This window comes from Oncorhynchus kisutch, linkage group LG7 (assembly GCF_002021735.2).
Source record: "Oncorhynchus kisutch isolate 150728-3 linkage group LG7, Okis_V2, whole genome shotgun sequence".
Lineage (NCBI taxonomy): Eukaryota > Metazoa > Chordata > Actinopteri > Salmoniformes > Salmonidae > Oncorhynchus > Oncorhynchus kisutch.
This window is the reverse complement of record NC_034180.2, coordinates 29,988,033-30,004,243: the sequence shown is the minus strand read 5'-3', so window position 1 is coordinate 30,004,243 and position 16,211 is coordinate 29,988,033. Positions and strand designations below refer to the sequence as shown.

The 16,211-nt window shown below is 45.1% G+C and overlaps 1 protein-coding gene across 18 annotated transcripts in view; it reads right to left on the bottom strand.

Annotated features, from left to right (window-relative positions):
• LOC109894433 (kinesin light chain 1) overlaps positions 1-16,211 on the bottom strand; it is a 40,755-nt gene that overhangs the window by 8,473 nt on the left and 16,071 nt on the right. For 17 of the 18 annotated variants that reach the window (XR_004210606.1, XR_002255868.2, XR_004210607.1 and 14 more), the window contains exons 2-12: positions 15,264-15,534; positions 14,763-14,993; positions 14,572-14,650; positions 6,646-6,874; positions 5,459-5,546; positions 4,827-4,928; positions 1,464-1,637; positions 1,224-1,323; positions 938-990; positions 422-489; positions 222-330 (exon numbers count right to left, since the gene is read on the bottom strand). Coding sequence is in view for 8 of the 18 variants with exons in the window: in XM_031828897.1 (XP_031684757.1) it covers positions 222-330; positions 422-489; positions 938-990; positions 1,224-1,323; positions 1,464-1,637; positions 4,827-4,928; positions 5,459-5,546; positions 6,646-6,874; positions 14,572-14,650; positions 14,763-14,993; positions 15,264-15,533 (1,503 nt within the window). In the remaining 10 variants the exon portion in view is untranslated. Of the gene's footprint in view, positions 1-221; positions 331-421; positions 490-937; positions 991-1,223; positions 1,324-1,463; positions 1,638-4,826; positions 4,929-5,306; positions 5,369-5,458; positions 5,547-6,645; positions 6,875-14,571; positions 14,651-14,762; positions 14,994-15,263; positions 15,535-16,211 lie in introns of all 18 variants that reach the window. The other variant, XR_004210614.1, reaches the window with a different exon arrangement.

Sequence of the window (16,211 nt, the reverse complement as noted above, 5' to 3'; positions counted from 1 at the left end):
AAACACACAGACACTCTCAGTGATCAACATCGCATCATGTGTTGGATTTTGTTATGGATTGGTTTACAACAGATGAAAACCAAGACCTGCTAGTATTTCAGTTTAGACAGCTGGACCAACGATTCTCCTCCAGTCTGTTCACATACCCGGTTTCACATGACCCTGGGCTGGCAAATCTATTATTCAGGCAGGTAAGTGGCAGAAGAGGACAGTGGTCACACCTGTTTTCTGGAACGCATAGCGGCCTCTTCTAGGGTCTCTGCCGCCTCAAATTTACCCTGCCGCTTGTAGAGGGCGCCCAGGTTCTTCAGGGTGGTGGTCACTGTGGGGCTGGGGCAGACATTATAAACACATCATGAACCAATGTAATCACATACAGGACCATAGGCATACCACTATAGTTTCCATACTTAATACTGACCTGTCTACTTTACAGGCTTTGTACCAGCCTCCATACTCTCCGAACGGGGAGCCGTCCTGCTGCTTTCCCTAGAGATGAACCACCACATCCATCAGTTGTCAGGATTTAAGGACTTGAAACGCTAATGACAGAAATCTACCACCATAGTAAAATGGTTGGTCATTAATTAACAGCCTAAATATTCCAGCTAATTCTTGACAAATGACACGGAACCATGAAAGGAGATTTGGATTACATCAGATATGAAAATATGAAATGAGCTGATTTGAGAGATCGTTAATGCGGCACCAAAATACATGAGTGTTTAGAGTGTTTAGTGCTGGTAAATTGAGAGATTACGGTCGGTCACGATTTCTTCTTCAGCCGTCTAAATCGATAAACCTTTCACACCGTGACAGAAACACTTTCCCCTGTCAGTTGTGAAAGTTAATCCACAGCATCAGCAGTGACTAATACCATGGTCCTTAGTGAAAGTGGACTCTCCATCATCCACACCACACACACACACTCTCTCACCTTGCTCTGTTCCTCTCTCTCCTCCGCATGCATCCAAATGGGTTTGTTCTCATCTGCAGTCAGAGACAAACAACAACCAACCATCAGACACACGCAGGTCAAAAAAAAATATTGACTGACATTCAGGCAGACAGCAGGGTATGGTCTGGCTCAAACCATTAGAGCATTCAACTGAAAGGTCATTGTTGTTTTCAGAAGCTTTTCAACTAAAATGATGACAGCAGCGTGAAAACATTCACCTTTACATCAAACGACAGACGATACTTGATTGCTGTGTGTGTCTTACCGTCTACAGAGCCAAACTCCCTCTCATGTGCACGGGTAAGGATCTCTTTGTACAGAGTTTCAGCCTGCTTGAACTTCCCCTGCTTCAGGTAACAGGACGCCTGTGAGAGGATGAGAGAGACCGAATAAGTAAGAATATGACCTTCAAAACGTCAGAAACTCTTCTTCTCATAACTCATTCTAAAATGTGCGGTCATCACACAAAGCCAGTGATCTCTTAACCCCTTTGTGACCCTCTCACCAGGTTGTTCTTGGTCTTGGCCACGTTGGGGTCGTCAGGGCCCAGTTTGGTCTGGTAGATCTCCAGGGCCCGCTGGTAGTAGTACTCCACCTCCTCGTACTTGCCCTGGTTCTGACATAGCAGGGCTAGGTTGTTCAGCTGCTTGGCCACATCTGGGTGGTCCTTACCCAGAACCTGGGCAGGAGAAGATGGGGGGAGGCCATGTTAATATAACAAAACAGTGAGTAATAAAGCAAGAATGGTTCACGCTAATCAAAGCATCTCAAAGTGAAAGGATGAAAAGGGAATATTTATAACAACAGAAAGAGACCCCATCACCATTACTTTGGATAGAATAATAGTCTCAGTTCTGTCCTTTATGTGATCTGGCTGGACCATTAGATAGGTGGGTGAAGTCAGAGCAGAGCTGGTGGAGAGGAGAGGTATCATTAAGGGGTTGGGTGAGGAAGGAGGACAGAGCTGAGGGCTAACTCTTTCTCTCTGACTGACTCACTGAGAGAAAGACACACAGAGACTGGGAGTTAGGAGTGAGAGGCTCACTGCTCATTAGCAGAGAAATTATGATCTTCCTTCCCTCTATACAGTGAGTGACAGAGGCCTGGGTTGGAGAGGCTTGCTAATGAAATCAAATCAAGTTTTATTTGTCACATGTGCCGAATACAATAGTGAAATGCTTACTTACAAGTCCTTAACAATGCAGTTAAGAAAATACCCCCCAAAAAAGCAAGACATAAGAATAACAAATAATTAAAGAGCAGCTGTAAATAACAATAGCGGGGCTATATACAGGGGGTACCGGTACAGAGTCAAAGTGCAGGGGCACCGGTGTCGAGGTAATATGTACATGTAGGTAGAGTTATTAAAGTGACTATGCATAGATAATAACAGAGAGTCGCAGCAGCGTAGAAGGGGGGGTGCAATGCAAATTGTCTGGGTAGCCATTTGATTAGCTGTTCAGGAGTCTTATAGCTTGGGGGTAGAAGGTGTTTAGAAGCCTCTTGGACCTAGACTTGGTGCTCCGGAACCACTTGCAGTGCGGTAGCAGAGAGAACTGTCTATGACTTGGGTGACTGGAGACTGACAATTTTTAGGCCCTTCCTCTGACACCACCTGGTATAGAGGTCCTGGATGGCAGGAAGCTTGGCCCCAGTGATGTACTGGTCCGTTCACACTACCCTCTGTAGTGTCTTGCGGTCGGAGGCCGAGCAGTTGCCATACCAGGCAGTGATGCAACCCGTCAGGATGCTCTCGATGGTGCAGCTGTAAAACCTTTTGAGGATATGAGGACACATGACAAATCTTTTCAGTCTCCGGAAGGGGAATAGGTTTTGTCTTGCCCTCTTCACAACTGTATTGGTGTGCTTGGACCATGTTAGTTTGTTGCTGATGTGGACACCAATGAACTTGAAGCTCTCAACCTGCTCCACTACAGTCCTGTCGATGAGAATGGGGGCTTGCTCGGTCCTCCTTTTCCTGTAGTCCACAATCAACTCATTTGTCTTGATCACGTTGAGGGAGAGGTTGTTGTCCTTGCACCACACGGTCTGACCTCCTCCCTATAGGCCGTCTCATCATTGTCGGTGATCAGGCCTACCACTGTTGTGTCATCAAGAAACTTAAAGATGGTGTTGGAGTCGTGCAGTCATGAGTGAACAGGGAGTACAGGAGGGGACTGAGCAAGCACCTCTGCACGCACCCCTGTGTTGAGAATCAACGTGACGGATGTGTTGTTACCTACCCTTACCACCTGGGGCGGCTCGTCAGGAAGTACAGGATCCAGTTGCAGAGAGAGGTGTTTAGTCCCAGGGTCCTTAGCTTAGTAATGAGCTTTGAGGGCACTATGGTGTTGAACGCTGAGCTGTAGTCAATAAATAGCATTCTCACGTAGGTGTTCCTTTTGTCCAGGTGGGAAAGGGCAGTGTGGAGTGCAATAGAGATTGCATCATCTGTGGATCTGTTGGTGCGGTATGCAAATTGGAGTGGGTCTAGGGTTTCTAGGATAATGGCTTTGATGTGAGCCATGACCAGCCTTTCAAAGCATTTCATGGCTACAGACATGAGTGCTACGGGTTGGTAGTCATTTGGAGGTAGTCTCTCTGACTTAGACCTGAGAAGATAAACAAAAAATGCTCGATACCGACCATAATGAACACTTAATCGCAGGCATTTTGCTGATATCGTTTATTATGATATGGACTATACTAGAGAAGTTTTAAAAGAAATACATTTACTAATACGGGTGATTGTTAATGGGACAATTGACGGCTACAACCATCAAACTAGTAGTAGTAGTTTAAAGGATAATTAAAAAAAAACTGTAGTGCAGATTAATATTATAAACTTATCGTTCTGTTTATCGTTATCGTATCAATTCAGGCAATTTATTGTGATTTTTGTCCATGTCGTCCAGCTCTACTCTGATTGACGGTTTCTCTCTGAATTATCAATAGCAACCTGAATGTATACAAGTCTCACTCCCCCTCTCTCATGTGAAGCTTCTATGTGGATTTAAAGGGTTTACTGTAAACATCATTAGAAGTATGGGATTTCAAAAAGGAAACAGCTGCTAGGTCTGGGTGATATATTGAGAGAGTTTTATTGAGGAGTGCTTCTTTGAACTCCAGACCAGGCTAGTGCATGTTACTGGGGAACTTTTTAGAGAGTCCCTCCCTCCTCCTCCTAATCTTCATCCCTAGGGATAAACCAAGGACTGAGGCAGCTCACACAGTGGGAAAAGCGCTTGCTATTAAAAGAGAGAACTGCAGGAAAATTCCTCCTGCATCAGCAAAGCCTTCTTCCTTCCTCTGTTGCCGAAAGCTGGGTGGCATATCTCTAAGCTCAAGAGAGAGCTTTATCATCAGTTTAAGAAGTGGAGAATATAAATAAAATGTCTCCGCTGTCCTTAAGCTCTAGCACAGACGACATCACAGAGGGAGTAGACGTGTCATTCTTAGCACAGAGGGAGAATGAGAGGAAAAGGCACAAAGGGAGATGGATAAATAGAGACACTGCACTTTGCATCTCCGGGACTGCTGAGCTTCTCCTTTATAAGCATCCCATTTTGTGCAGCCAAAAATAATGAACCCTCCCAGGACTTAACTCTCTCCAAAGTCACAGTTCCTCTTTGAACAACACAAAGCTATAGGGAGGCTTGGGAGGAGGGAGCAAATGCAGGGGAGAACATATAGACAGAAAATAAGTTTAAAAAGTTGTTTAACTAAGAGGAAAACTTTCGAAGGAACAGCAAAGTTCTTTGAAACTTGAGCAAGATATATTTGGAGAGGAGCAGGAATCAGGAGCGTTCTGCAGTGTTAGCACTCCATTCCCACAATGCCTTGCAGTGACCAGCGCCCTCTGACCCACCTTCTCCCGGATCTCCAGAGCCCGCTTGCAAAGTGGCTCCGCCTCTTTGTACTTCCCCCGTTTCCCGTAGAGCACGGCCAAGTTGTTGAGTGTAGCAGCCACCTGACACACACACACACACACACACACACACACACACAGACAGAAAGAAAACACTCTTAGGACAGCCTTAAATCATCTGTGCATGTGTAATTGAGTGTCCACAAGGCTCAACCACGGCAGCAGAGTGCAACTGATCTGGTGAATTTAACCAATTAGAGGCGTAACCGACGGATGAGAGGAAGACAAAGAGGGGAGGCACGAAGTGATTACTGCTATGTAATTATATCCCAATCAGCAGGATGAATCTCCACCACGTGTATATCACTCAGACCACCAGACCACTGAGACCACAGAGGGACCCACAGTGACCTTTGATTTAGACTAGGGTGGTCTGGGGCCCACATGTGACAGACACGAGGGGGTGATAGAGAGCCTAACCTCTGCTGCTCTGAGTCTGCACTGAGGGAACTGGAGGTCCAGGGAGAGTCAGAGACACAAGCCTGTTGAGGTCGGCACAGTTAGTGGACCTTCCTGGCTGGCTGGTTACAGAAATACTGCTGAGACACAGATTGATGAGAAACCACACTCACCGCTGGATGGTCCCTGCCCAGAGTTTTCTCCCTGATCGCCAGAGCGTCATTCAGCAGGTTGGCTGCCTCTTTGTATTTGTTCTGGTCCCTGATAGAGGAGATAGAAAAAGAGAGAGGACTCATGGGGCATGTTACCGTGGTTTCTCTGACAGTGAGGCCTATTACCACAGGGCAGTGTTGTAGTACTTGAGTCCAGGACTCGGACTTCACTCGGACTAAAGTCGTGATTTTCATATTGTTGGAAAGCTACTTTTAGCACTCAAGTATAAATGATTCGGACACCACGGACTTCGACCTCGAGGTTTAGTGACTTGACTACATCACTGCCACGGGGTCTCAAGTACAAGTTTGACAACATTGGGGATCATAACCAAGTCTCTCCGCACATAAATAACCATTTTGTCCAACACAACGCTTTGTTATGGACGAATGTTTTGTCTTGGATAGACCCATATTAAGTATTGTCAGGTTTAAAAACATGCATTGCAATCAATGATTCTTCCCATTTCCCAGAACTAGCAGCGGACAATTCTTACTATACAAGCTGACATCTTGTCGAATCAGGATCAAACATACACCAAGTGTACAAAACATTAGGAATGCCATAGACTGACCAGGTGAATCCAGGTGAAAGCTATAATCCCTTTTTGATGTCACCTGTTAAATCCACTTCAATCAGTGTAGATGAATGGGAGGAGACAGGTTAAAGAAGGACTTTTTGAGCTTTGAGACAATTGAGACATGGAATGTATGTGTGCCATTCAGAGGGAGAATGGGCAAGACAAAAGATTGAAGTGCCTTTGAACAGGGTATGGTAGTAGGTGCCAGGCGCACCGGTTTGAGTGTGTCAAGAACTGCAACACTGCTGGGTTTTTCACGTTCAAAAGCTTCCCATGTGTATCAAGAATGGTCCACCACCCAATGGACATCCAGCCAACTTGACACAACTATGGGAAACATTGAAGTCAAAATGGGCCAGCATCCCTGTGGGAACGCTTTCGACATCTTGTAGAGTCCATGCCCCAATGAATTGAGGCTGTTCTGAGGGCAAAGGGGGTGCAACTCAATATTAGGAAGGTGTTCCTAATGTTTTGTACACTCAGTGTATATGGACTATAATTGATCCACAGCCAATACCAACCACCACGACCCACCTCCCCACCCCAGAGCCCCTTCCCCAGGCTGACCTGTAGACCAGGGCCAGGATGTTGAGCATGGTGGCCACGTCAGGGTGGTCGTGTCCGGAGGTTTTTTCCAGGTCCTCCAGGGCCTGTTTGCAGAGGGGCACGGCCACCTCGTAACGGCCCTGGGAGGCGTACTGGATCACCAGGTTGTGAAGGGTCCTGAGGCGAGCCGGGATCTCATAGCCACCCTGCTGGGCGGCAGCTGCTGCTGCACTACCGTGGGGATGCTGGACTGGAGACACACAGAGGAGGAGGGGGACGGGCGAGGGGTTAACATAACATAAACTATACACACACACACACAAAATTACTGGTAGAGTGGAGAAACTGAGACACTGTACAGGCACATATGAAGTATGTTGGGTCGGGAAACCATCCAAATGTCTCATGTCACTGCTTGAGAGATTGTGTGAAAATATGTACGGTTAAGGTGTGTGTGTTATAAGCAAGAGGTCTGGAAACCACCTGATTGGGTTTCTCATTCGAGGCCCACAGCTCTGTACTGACTCTGAAGGAGGGCCAATGGGCTGAAGAAGCAGTGGTCCTCTGCAGTAATAACCCTCACCACCACACCCAAAGTACCAAAAATGTCTCCAGTAACAAATGATCCCAGGTGTTCCATAGAGCTAAGACTGTCTGCAAGTTCGCGACAGGAATGACAAATTCTAATCGACAAGCATGGAAAAGCTAGTTACTTACTTAAGCTAATTACTGTGTAACCGACGGTTATGGATGAAGACAGTCATGGAAATAAAATAACTGTCAAAATAAATATATATACACAGGGTCATTCAGAAAGTACTCACACCCCTTGACTTCTTCCACATTTTGTTGTGTTAAAATTGATTAAATGAAGATTGTGTGTGTGTCTCTGGCCTACACACAATACCTCACAATCATTTTTAGAAATTTTTAGAAATTGATTAAAAATGAAAAGCTGAAATGTCAATAAGTATTCAGCCCCTTTGTTATGGCAAGCCTAAATAAGTTCAGGAGTTGAACATTTGATAACAAGTCACATAATAAGTTGCATGGACAGTGTGCAATAGTAGCGCTTAAGATGAATTTTGAATGACTACCTCATCTCTGCACCCCACACAAACTGTAATTGTATTTGTTAGGTCCCTCATGTGAGGAGTGAATTTCAAACAAACATAGATTCAACCATAAAGACCATAGAGGTTTTCCCATGCCTCGCAAAAATGGGCACCTATTGGTAGATGGGAAAAAATGTAAACAGCAGACATTGAATACCCCTTTGAGCATGGTGCAGTTATTAATTCAACTTTAGATGGTGTATCAAAACACCCAGTGACTACAAAGAAACAGGCGTTTCTTCCTAACTCAGTTGCGTGACAGGAAGGAAACTGCTCAGGGATTTCACCATGAGGTCAATGGTGACTTTAAAACAGTTACAGTTTAATGGCTGTGATAGGAGAAAACTGAGGATGGATCAACAACATAGTTACTCCACAATACTGAACTAATTGACAGATTGAAAAGAAGGAAGCCGGTACAGAATCAAAATATTCCAAAACATGCATCCTGTTTGCAACAAGGCAGTAAAGTAATACTGCAAAAACTGAATACAAAATGTTATGTTTTGGGGCAAATCCAATAAAACACATTACGGAGTATAACTCTCCATAATTTCAAGCAAAGTTGTTGCTGCATCATATTATGGGTTTGCTTGTAATCGTTAAGGACTTGGGAGTTTTTCAGGATACAAAAGAAACGGAATGCAGCTAAGCACGGGCAAATTCTGCCTGGTCCGATGAATCCCGGTTCCTGTTGTGTCATGCTGATGGCAGAGTCAGGATTTGGCATAAGCAACATAAGTCTATGGCCACATCCTGCCTGGTGTCAATGGCACAGCGGTGGTCTAATGGTGTGGGGAATATTGTCCTGGCACACGTTAAGTCCCTTGATACCAATTGAGCAACATTTCCATGCCCGAAGAATTCAAGCTGTTCTGGAGGCAAAGGGGGGGTCCGACCCAATACTAGATGGGTCTACCTAATAAAACGGCCTTTGAGTGTATGTATATACAGTGCCTTTCGGAAAGTATTCAGACCCCTTAACTTTTCCCAGATTTTGTTACATTACAGCCTTATTCTAAAATGGATTAAAAATAAATACATCCTCAGCAATCTACACACAATACCCCATAATGACAAAGTGAAAACAGGTTTTTAGAAATGTTTGCATATGTATAAAAAAAAAAAAAAACAGAAATACCTTATTTACATAATTATTCAGACCCTTTGCTATAATTGAGCTCAGGTGCATCCGGTTTCAATTGATCATCTTGGCGATGTAACTACAACTTGATTGGAGTCCACCTGTGGTAAATTCAATTGATTGGACATGATTTGGAAAGGCACACACCTGTCTATATAAGGTCCCACAGTTGACAGGACCCTGGACACAGCCGTGGGAGTATCATTGTAACATTGTGGCAACTCGTTGGACTAGTTAACTGTAAGGTTGCAAGATTGAATCCCCAAGCTGACAAGATAAAAATCTGTCGTTCTGCCCCTGAACGAGGCAGTTAACCCACTGTTCCTAGACCGTCATTGAAAATAAGAATGTGTTCTTAACTGACTTACCTAGTTAAATAAAGATTAAATAAAAGGTGTAACAAAATAATAAATACAACTCTACCAAATTGGTTTCCAAAAATACAGATTGTTATGAAAACTTGAAATAGGCCCTAAATAATCAGCCATTCCGATTAATCGGTCATCCTCTACTGGAGACCTGAAAATAGCTGTGCTGCAACGCTCCCCGAACAACCTGACAGAGCTTGAGAGGATCTGCAGAGAAGAATGGGAGAAACTCCGCAAATACAGGTGTGCCAAGCTTGTAGCGCCATACTCAAGAAGACAAGGCTGTAAAATTTGCCAAAGGTGCTTCAACAAAGTATTGAGTAAAGGGTCTGAATACCTAAATCTAATACGTTTTTTTAAATTAGCAAACTTTTTTAAAAATTTTTTTACAGTTTTTGCTTTGTCATTATGGGGTATTGTGTGTAGACTGATGAGGGGAAAAAAACAATTGAATACATTTTAGAATAAGGCTGTAACCTAACAAAGTGTGGAAAAAGTCAAAGGGTCTGAATACTGTCCGAAGGCACTATATGTTTATATTATTTTTGTGAGGAACGAACAGCTAACTGAAGACGGGACTGCCGGGCATTTGTGCGGTTGAGCCTGTTCTGGTTGTGTCACGTTCGTCATAACGAGGAGACCAAGGAGCGTGAGATGAATACATTCTTCTTTACTTAAACGAAGAACACTAAACAAACTAACAAACAAAATAACAAAATGAACATGAAGCCATAAACACGAGTGCTGACATGCAACTACACAAACAATAACCCACCAAACCAACATGGAAAATGGCAACCTAAATAGGATCCCCATAAACAGCTGCCTCTGATTGGAAACCAATTCAGGCCACCATGGACCTACATTTACCTAGACATACTAAAACCCAATAGAAATACAAAAAAACACTAGACAGGACAAAAACACACACACCACCCTCGTCACATCCTGACCTAACCAAAATAATAAAGAAAGCAAAAATAACTAAGGTCAGGGCGTGACAGTACTACCCCCCCCCCCCCTTTCCGGACAGGGTACTGTCGCCGGACGCTCTGGACTGCCAAGGCGCACTGTAGGCCTGGTGCGTGGTGCCGGCACTGGTGGTACCGGGCTGGTGACACGCACCTCAGGGCGAGTGCGAGGAGCAGGAACAGGGAGTACTGGACCCTGGAGGCGCACTGGAGGCCTGGTGCCGGGCACTGGTGGTACCGGGCTGGTGACACGCACCTCAGGGCGAGTGCGGGGAGGAGGCACAGGATACACTGGACCGTGGAGACGCATTGGAGATCCAGAACATAGAGCTGGCTCAATACGTCCTGGCTGGATGCCCATTCTAGCCCGGCAAATGCGAGGAGCTGGAATAGAGTGCACCGGGCTAGAATAGCGCACTAGAGACACCATGCGCATCTCTGCATAACACGGTGCCTGACCAGTTACACACTCCCCACGGTAAGCACAGGGAGTTTGCTCAGATCTCCTACCTGACTCAGCCAATCTCCTCGTGTGCCACCCCCCAAAAAAAATCTTGGTGCTGCCTCTCGGGCTTCCGTGCTATTGTCGCTGTTCCTCTATTCTCCTGTATTTCTCCTCGTAGTATCGCCGTTCTGCTTTCGCTGCGCCGATCTCCTCCTTAGGACGGCGATACTCCCCCGGCTGTCTCCAGGGTCCTGCTCCATCTAATATCTCCTCCCAGGTCCATCTCCCCATTAAGCGCTATTCCTCCTTTTCATGCTGCTTGGTCCTTGTTTGGTGGGTTATTCTGTCACGTTCGTCATAACGAGGAGACCAAGGCGCAGCGTGAGATGAATAGATTCTTCTTTATTTAAACAAAGAACACTAAACAAAATGACCGTGAAGCTGTAAACACGAGTGCTGACATGCAACTACACAGACAATAACCCACAAAACCAAAATGGAAACCTAAATAGGATCCCCAATCAGAGACAACGATAAACAGCTGCCTCTGATTGGGAACCAATTCAGGCCACCATAGACCTACATATACCTAGACATACTAAAACCCCATAGATATACAAAAACCATAGACAGGACAAAAACACCTAGACAATGCAAAAACTAAACCAACCACCCTTGTCACACCCTGACCTAACCAAAATAATAAAGAAAACCAAAATAACTAAGGTCAGGGCGTGACAGGTTGTCAATAGTTAGCACAGCCACAAAGTCATGATTATGGCTAAACCCCACCTATTTCTACAAAGGAACTTCTTAAACTCTTAATTTAAACTTAACCACAATGCTAACCTTATGCCTAACCTTAAATTAAGACCAAAAAGCAAGATTTTCTTACAATATACACAAAGGTTTTAGAACATCACAGGTTTTTCTTGATTTTACTTTTTTATACATTGTAGAATAATAGTGAAGACATCAAGACTATGAAATAACACATAGGGAATCATGTAGTAACCAAAAAAGTGTTAAACAAATCAAAATATAGTTTATATTTGAGATTCTTCAAATAGCCACCCTTTGCCTTGATGACAGCTTTGCACACTCTTGGCATTGTCTGAACCAGCTTCACCTGGAATGCTTTTCCAACAGTCTTGAAGGAATTCCCATATATGCTGAGCACTTGTTGGCTGCTTTCCCTTCACTCATATAACCAATCCTGACATTGTGGCTGTGGTAACTCATGACAAACTGCCAACCCATTATTGACTTGAATGGGAAATCCCATTCTATTCATTCTATTTCTATAGCAGCACATGCAGTCAGGAACAGTTATTACAGTCATTAATTACTTCATTTGGCTGGCCAATTACGGTCATCCAAAATGCCATGATCGTCACAGCCCTAGGCAAAGCCAAACATATCCAATAGACGTGAAAAGGTAGCGCTGCATTGCAAAAAGGTCACTCACAAACGTCACTTGTCATGGTCTTTTCACTTCATATATGCGAGGACAGGAACAAACGTTCACTATACTGTAACTACCTAAAAAAAAACGAGCTATGCTCCATCTACACTACATGACCAAAAATGTGGACACCTGAACATCTCATTCCAAAATCATGGGCATTAATATAGAGTTGGTCGTCCTTTGCTGCTACAATAGCCTCCACTCTTCTGGGAAGGTTTTCCACTAGATGTTGGAACATTGCTGTGGAGACTTGCTTCCATTCAGCCACAAGCATTAGTGAGATCGGGGCACTGATGTTGGGCGATTAGGCCTGGCTGGCAGTCGATGTTCCATTTCATCCCAGAGGTGTTCGATGGTGTTGAGGTCAGGGCTCTGTTCAGGCCAGACAAGTTCTTCCACATCAATCTCTGCAAACCATTTCTGTATGGACCTCGCTTTGTGCACGGGGCATTGTCATGCTGAAACATGAATTTTTATTTTTATTTTACCTTTATTTTACTAGGCAAGTCAGTTAAGAACAAATTCTTATTTTCAATGACGGCTTAGGAACAGTGGGTTAACTGCCTGTTCAGGGGCAGAACGACAGATTTTGTACCTTGTCAGCTCGGGGATTTGAACTTGCAACCTTTCGGTTACTAGTCCAATGCTCTAACCACTAGGCTACCACTAGGCTACCCTGCCGAAAGAAAGGGCCTTCCCCAAACTGTTGCCACAAAGTTGGAAGCATAGAACTGTCTAGAATGTCATTGCATGCTGTAGCATTAAGATTTCCCTTCACTGGAACTAAGGGGCCCAGCCCGAACCATGAAAAACAGCCCCAGAAGACTATTCCTCCTCCACCAAACTTTACAGTTGGCACTATGCATTCGGGCAGGTAGCGCTGTCCTGGTATCCACCAAACCCAGATTAGACTGCCAGATGGTGAAGCGTGATTCATCACTCCAGAGAACACGTTTCCACTGTTCCAGAGTCCAATGGCGGCGAGCTTTACACCACTCCAGCCGACGCTTGGCATTGAGCATGGTGATCTTAGGCTTGTGTTCGGTTGCTCGGCCATAGAAACCCATTTCATGAAGCTCCCAATGAACAGTTATTGTGCTGATGTTGCTTCCAGAGGCAGATTGGAACTCGGTAGGGAGGGTTGCAACCGATAACAGACAACTGTTATGCGCTACAAACTTCAAATTAAGACCTTTAAAAAAAAAAGGTTTATACAATAGTCAGCGGTCCCATTCTGTGAGCTTGTGTGGCCTACCACTGAACCGTTGTTGCTCCTATACGGTTCCACTTCACAATAACAGCACTTACAGTTGACCGGGGCAGCTCTAACAGGGCAGAAATTTGACAAACTGACTTGCCGGTAAAGGTGGCATCCTATGACGGTGCCACATTGAAAGTCACTGAGCTCTTCAGTATGGCCATTCTACTGCCAATGTTTGTCTATGGTGATTGCATAGCTTTGTGCTCGATTTTAGACACCTGTCAGAAGGGGTGTCCACATACTTATGTAATCCTAGTGTAGCTGGAGACAAGCAATTAAACCATCTCCACCACTGCAGTGAGAGGGACCTAAGACATAAGAGTATTTCAGGGAGGTACCAGTCAGGACAGGAGAAGAGTCTAATCCACTTCACACTACACAGACAGACACAGAGCCCTGTCTCAGTCAGCTCTGCTTCATGTGGGGGCAGGATTAATGTGAGCGCACTCAGGAGCATTTGACACTTGCCTCCCCCGCATTCTGGAGAGCTTCCTAGCACGACCCACTCTTTCCTTTGATCCTCTCTTTCGTTCCCTCTCGCTCTTCAGATTGTGCTCATTAAGCAGGCAGAAACTTGGAATAAAATAAAGTATTAACAGCCCAATACAAACACAACAAAGGACTAGAGAGATCCTGCTCCTCTCTCTCTCTCTCCCTCCTCCATATCCCTGTCTGCATCTTATTAGCTCTCTATGTGGTGGAGCAATTACTGGAGATGTACCCTTTAAATCCCTGCAATATGTTACTTATGCAGATTAATGATGCTTTTTTACCCATTTGCTGGAAGTGGTTCTGTGTAGGATCATTATATGATATTGTACGTAGGACCCCTTTGCTTAATTTTGTCAATAAATGCCCAGCTTAGTGGGGAGTGGGTGTTGTCCCTCTGCCTGAGATCCTCTCATGTACATGCTGGTTGCTGGAGTGAACCCAACCTGGTGACTGTGTGATCTGGCTCACTGGGTCCATTTCCATTTGTCCTGCCTCCACACTCAACCAGCTCTGACTAATAGCACTTTAAAGCTCATAGTGATACGTACTTTCAGACCAACAGGAGGAGAAATGGACTAGTTAATGTATTGGAGGGAGTGGGAGGGAATGTAGGAAGTAGGAACAAGGAGAGGAAAAGTGAGGTGAGGAACAGAGAAAGACATGGGTACAAGAAGAAGACTCACTGCCTGGAGGTTGGTCATCCTGGTCGTCTGGGAACAGATCATCCAGATTCTCTTTACTGGAGTCAGAGTCCTTCTCCTCCTAACAGAGGAAAACAGGGAGGACAGATGATTGTTATTGTCATTCAGTGTAAACCAGGCAAATTAAATGCGGTGGTGTGAGTCAGTCTGTGTGTGTGTGTGGGTTAACTCACCGATGGCAGCAGGTCCTTATCGTACTTCTTCAGCTGGTTCATGAACTCCAGGTGTTTCTTCTCCTCCTCCAGCTGAGCCACACTCTGCTCGCTCTTCTGCAGCTTCTGCTGGGTGCCTGCCAGCTCGTCCCTCAGCCACTGGTTCTCCTGGCACAGCCGGCGCACCTGTGCCCGCAGCTTCTGCTTCTCCGACTCCACCGAGCTCAGGTGGCCCGACAGCGCCATCATCACCTGGACCAAACACAGCGAGGGGGTTAGGGGTGAGGCAACTGGGCAAGAGGTCCAAAGGGTGCGGAAGAACACTGAGAAGACTAGTAGTAAATAATTCATGGATAATCCTTGGTTGCAGTCTGATTTACTGACACAGGTCATTTAGGTGGTAGGTGCCTGTGGGTTCTCCATCTAGCTGTCTAATTTGAAAGTTCATTAGATTAGATCCCAGAGGGCTCTAGATCTCCCCCAGCCTGAGGCGTGTAGCCTAGACCTATACAGTGTACTAACCTGTGCCTCGCTCAGGCCCAGCTCCAGCATCTCCAGGGACTTGCGGATCATGAGGGACTTCTCCTCCACCAGGACTCCCTGGTCATCCTGCTTCAAGCAGTGCAGCGTGTCCAGAAGGCCCTCCAGGATGGAGTTGTGTTCCTGCTTTAGAGCCTCCAGGCCCTGGATCACCTGCTTGGTCCTGGAGATGATCTCATCTTGGGACAGCTTCTCCCCAGGGTCCTCCTCCTCCTCCTTCACACACACCATGGCAGACATGTTCTCACGCATCCTGTAGCAGTCACACAGAAGAGGAATGGATTTAATTAAAAATGTAGAAGTAGAAGTATGAATACCCTAGCCCTCTATTTCACTGTTGCTAAATGCATATGCATATCAGTTTACTCCTGGCTGTATCCCAATGTGTTACAGACTAATAAACTTCTGCTTGATCTTAACTTCCGTCCTCACAGTTGTGCGGCATATTACATTTTATCATCAGACAGCCTTTCCAGCATCCAGCCTACTCTTATCTATTGAGCATTTCTTAATCAATATGCGCCTCAGTGTACCTGTTTCTGCGTGGTAAAATCACTAGGTTTATTGCACAAAGTGTGCTTATCAAACAATGACACACATGCAAGCAGGGCTTTTGAGAAAAGAAAGAGGAGTGCCTGGGCGATGTATTGGAATACCTTCTGCTCTGACTGCTGCCTGTCTGTCTGTCAGTTTAAACAGAGCCCAGCTGAGGTGTTGACAATGTAGATATGCCTGGACAGATCAAGTGCTTGGGTCTAGAAGGTTCTATCTACATTTTTGTCAATATGTAGTTATTGACATAACCTTGTTCTGTTCAATGTTCTCTTCCTTTACTGAACAAAAATATAAAACTCAACATGCAACAATTTAAAAGATTTTACTGAGTGACAGTTCATAGAAGGAAATCAGTCAGACATAAACTCATTAGGC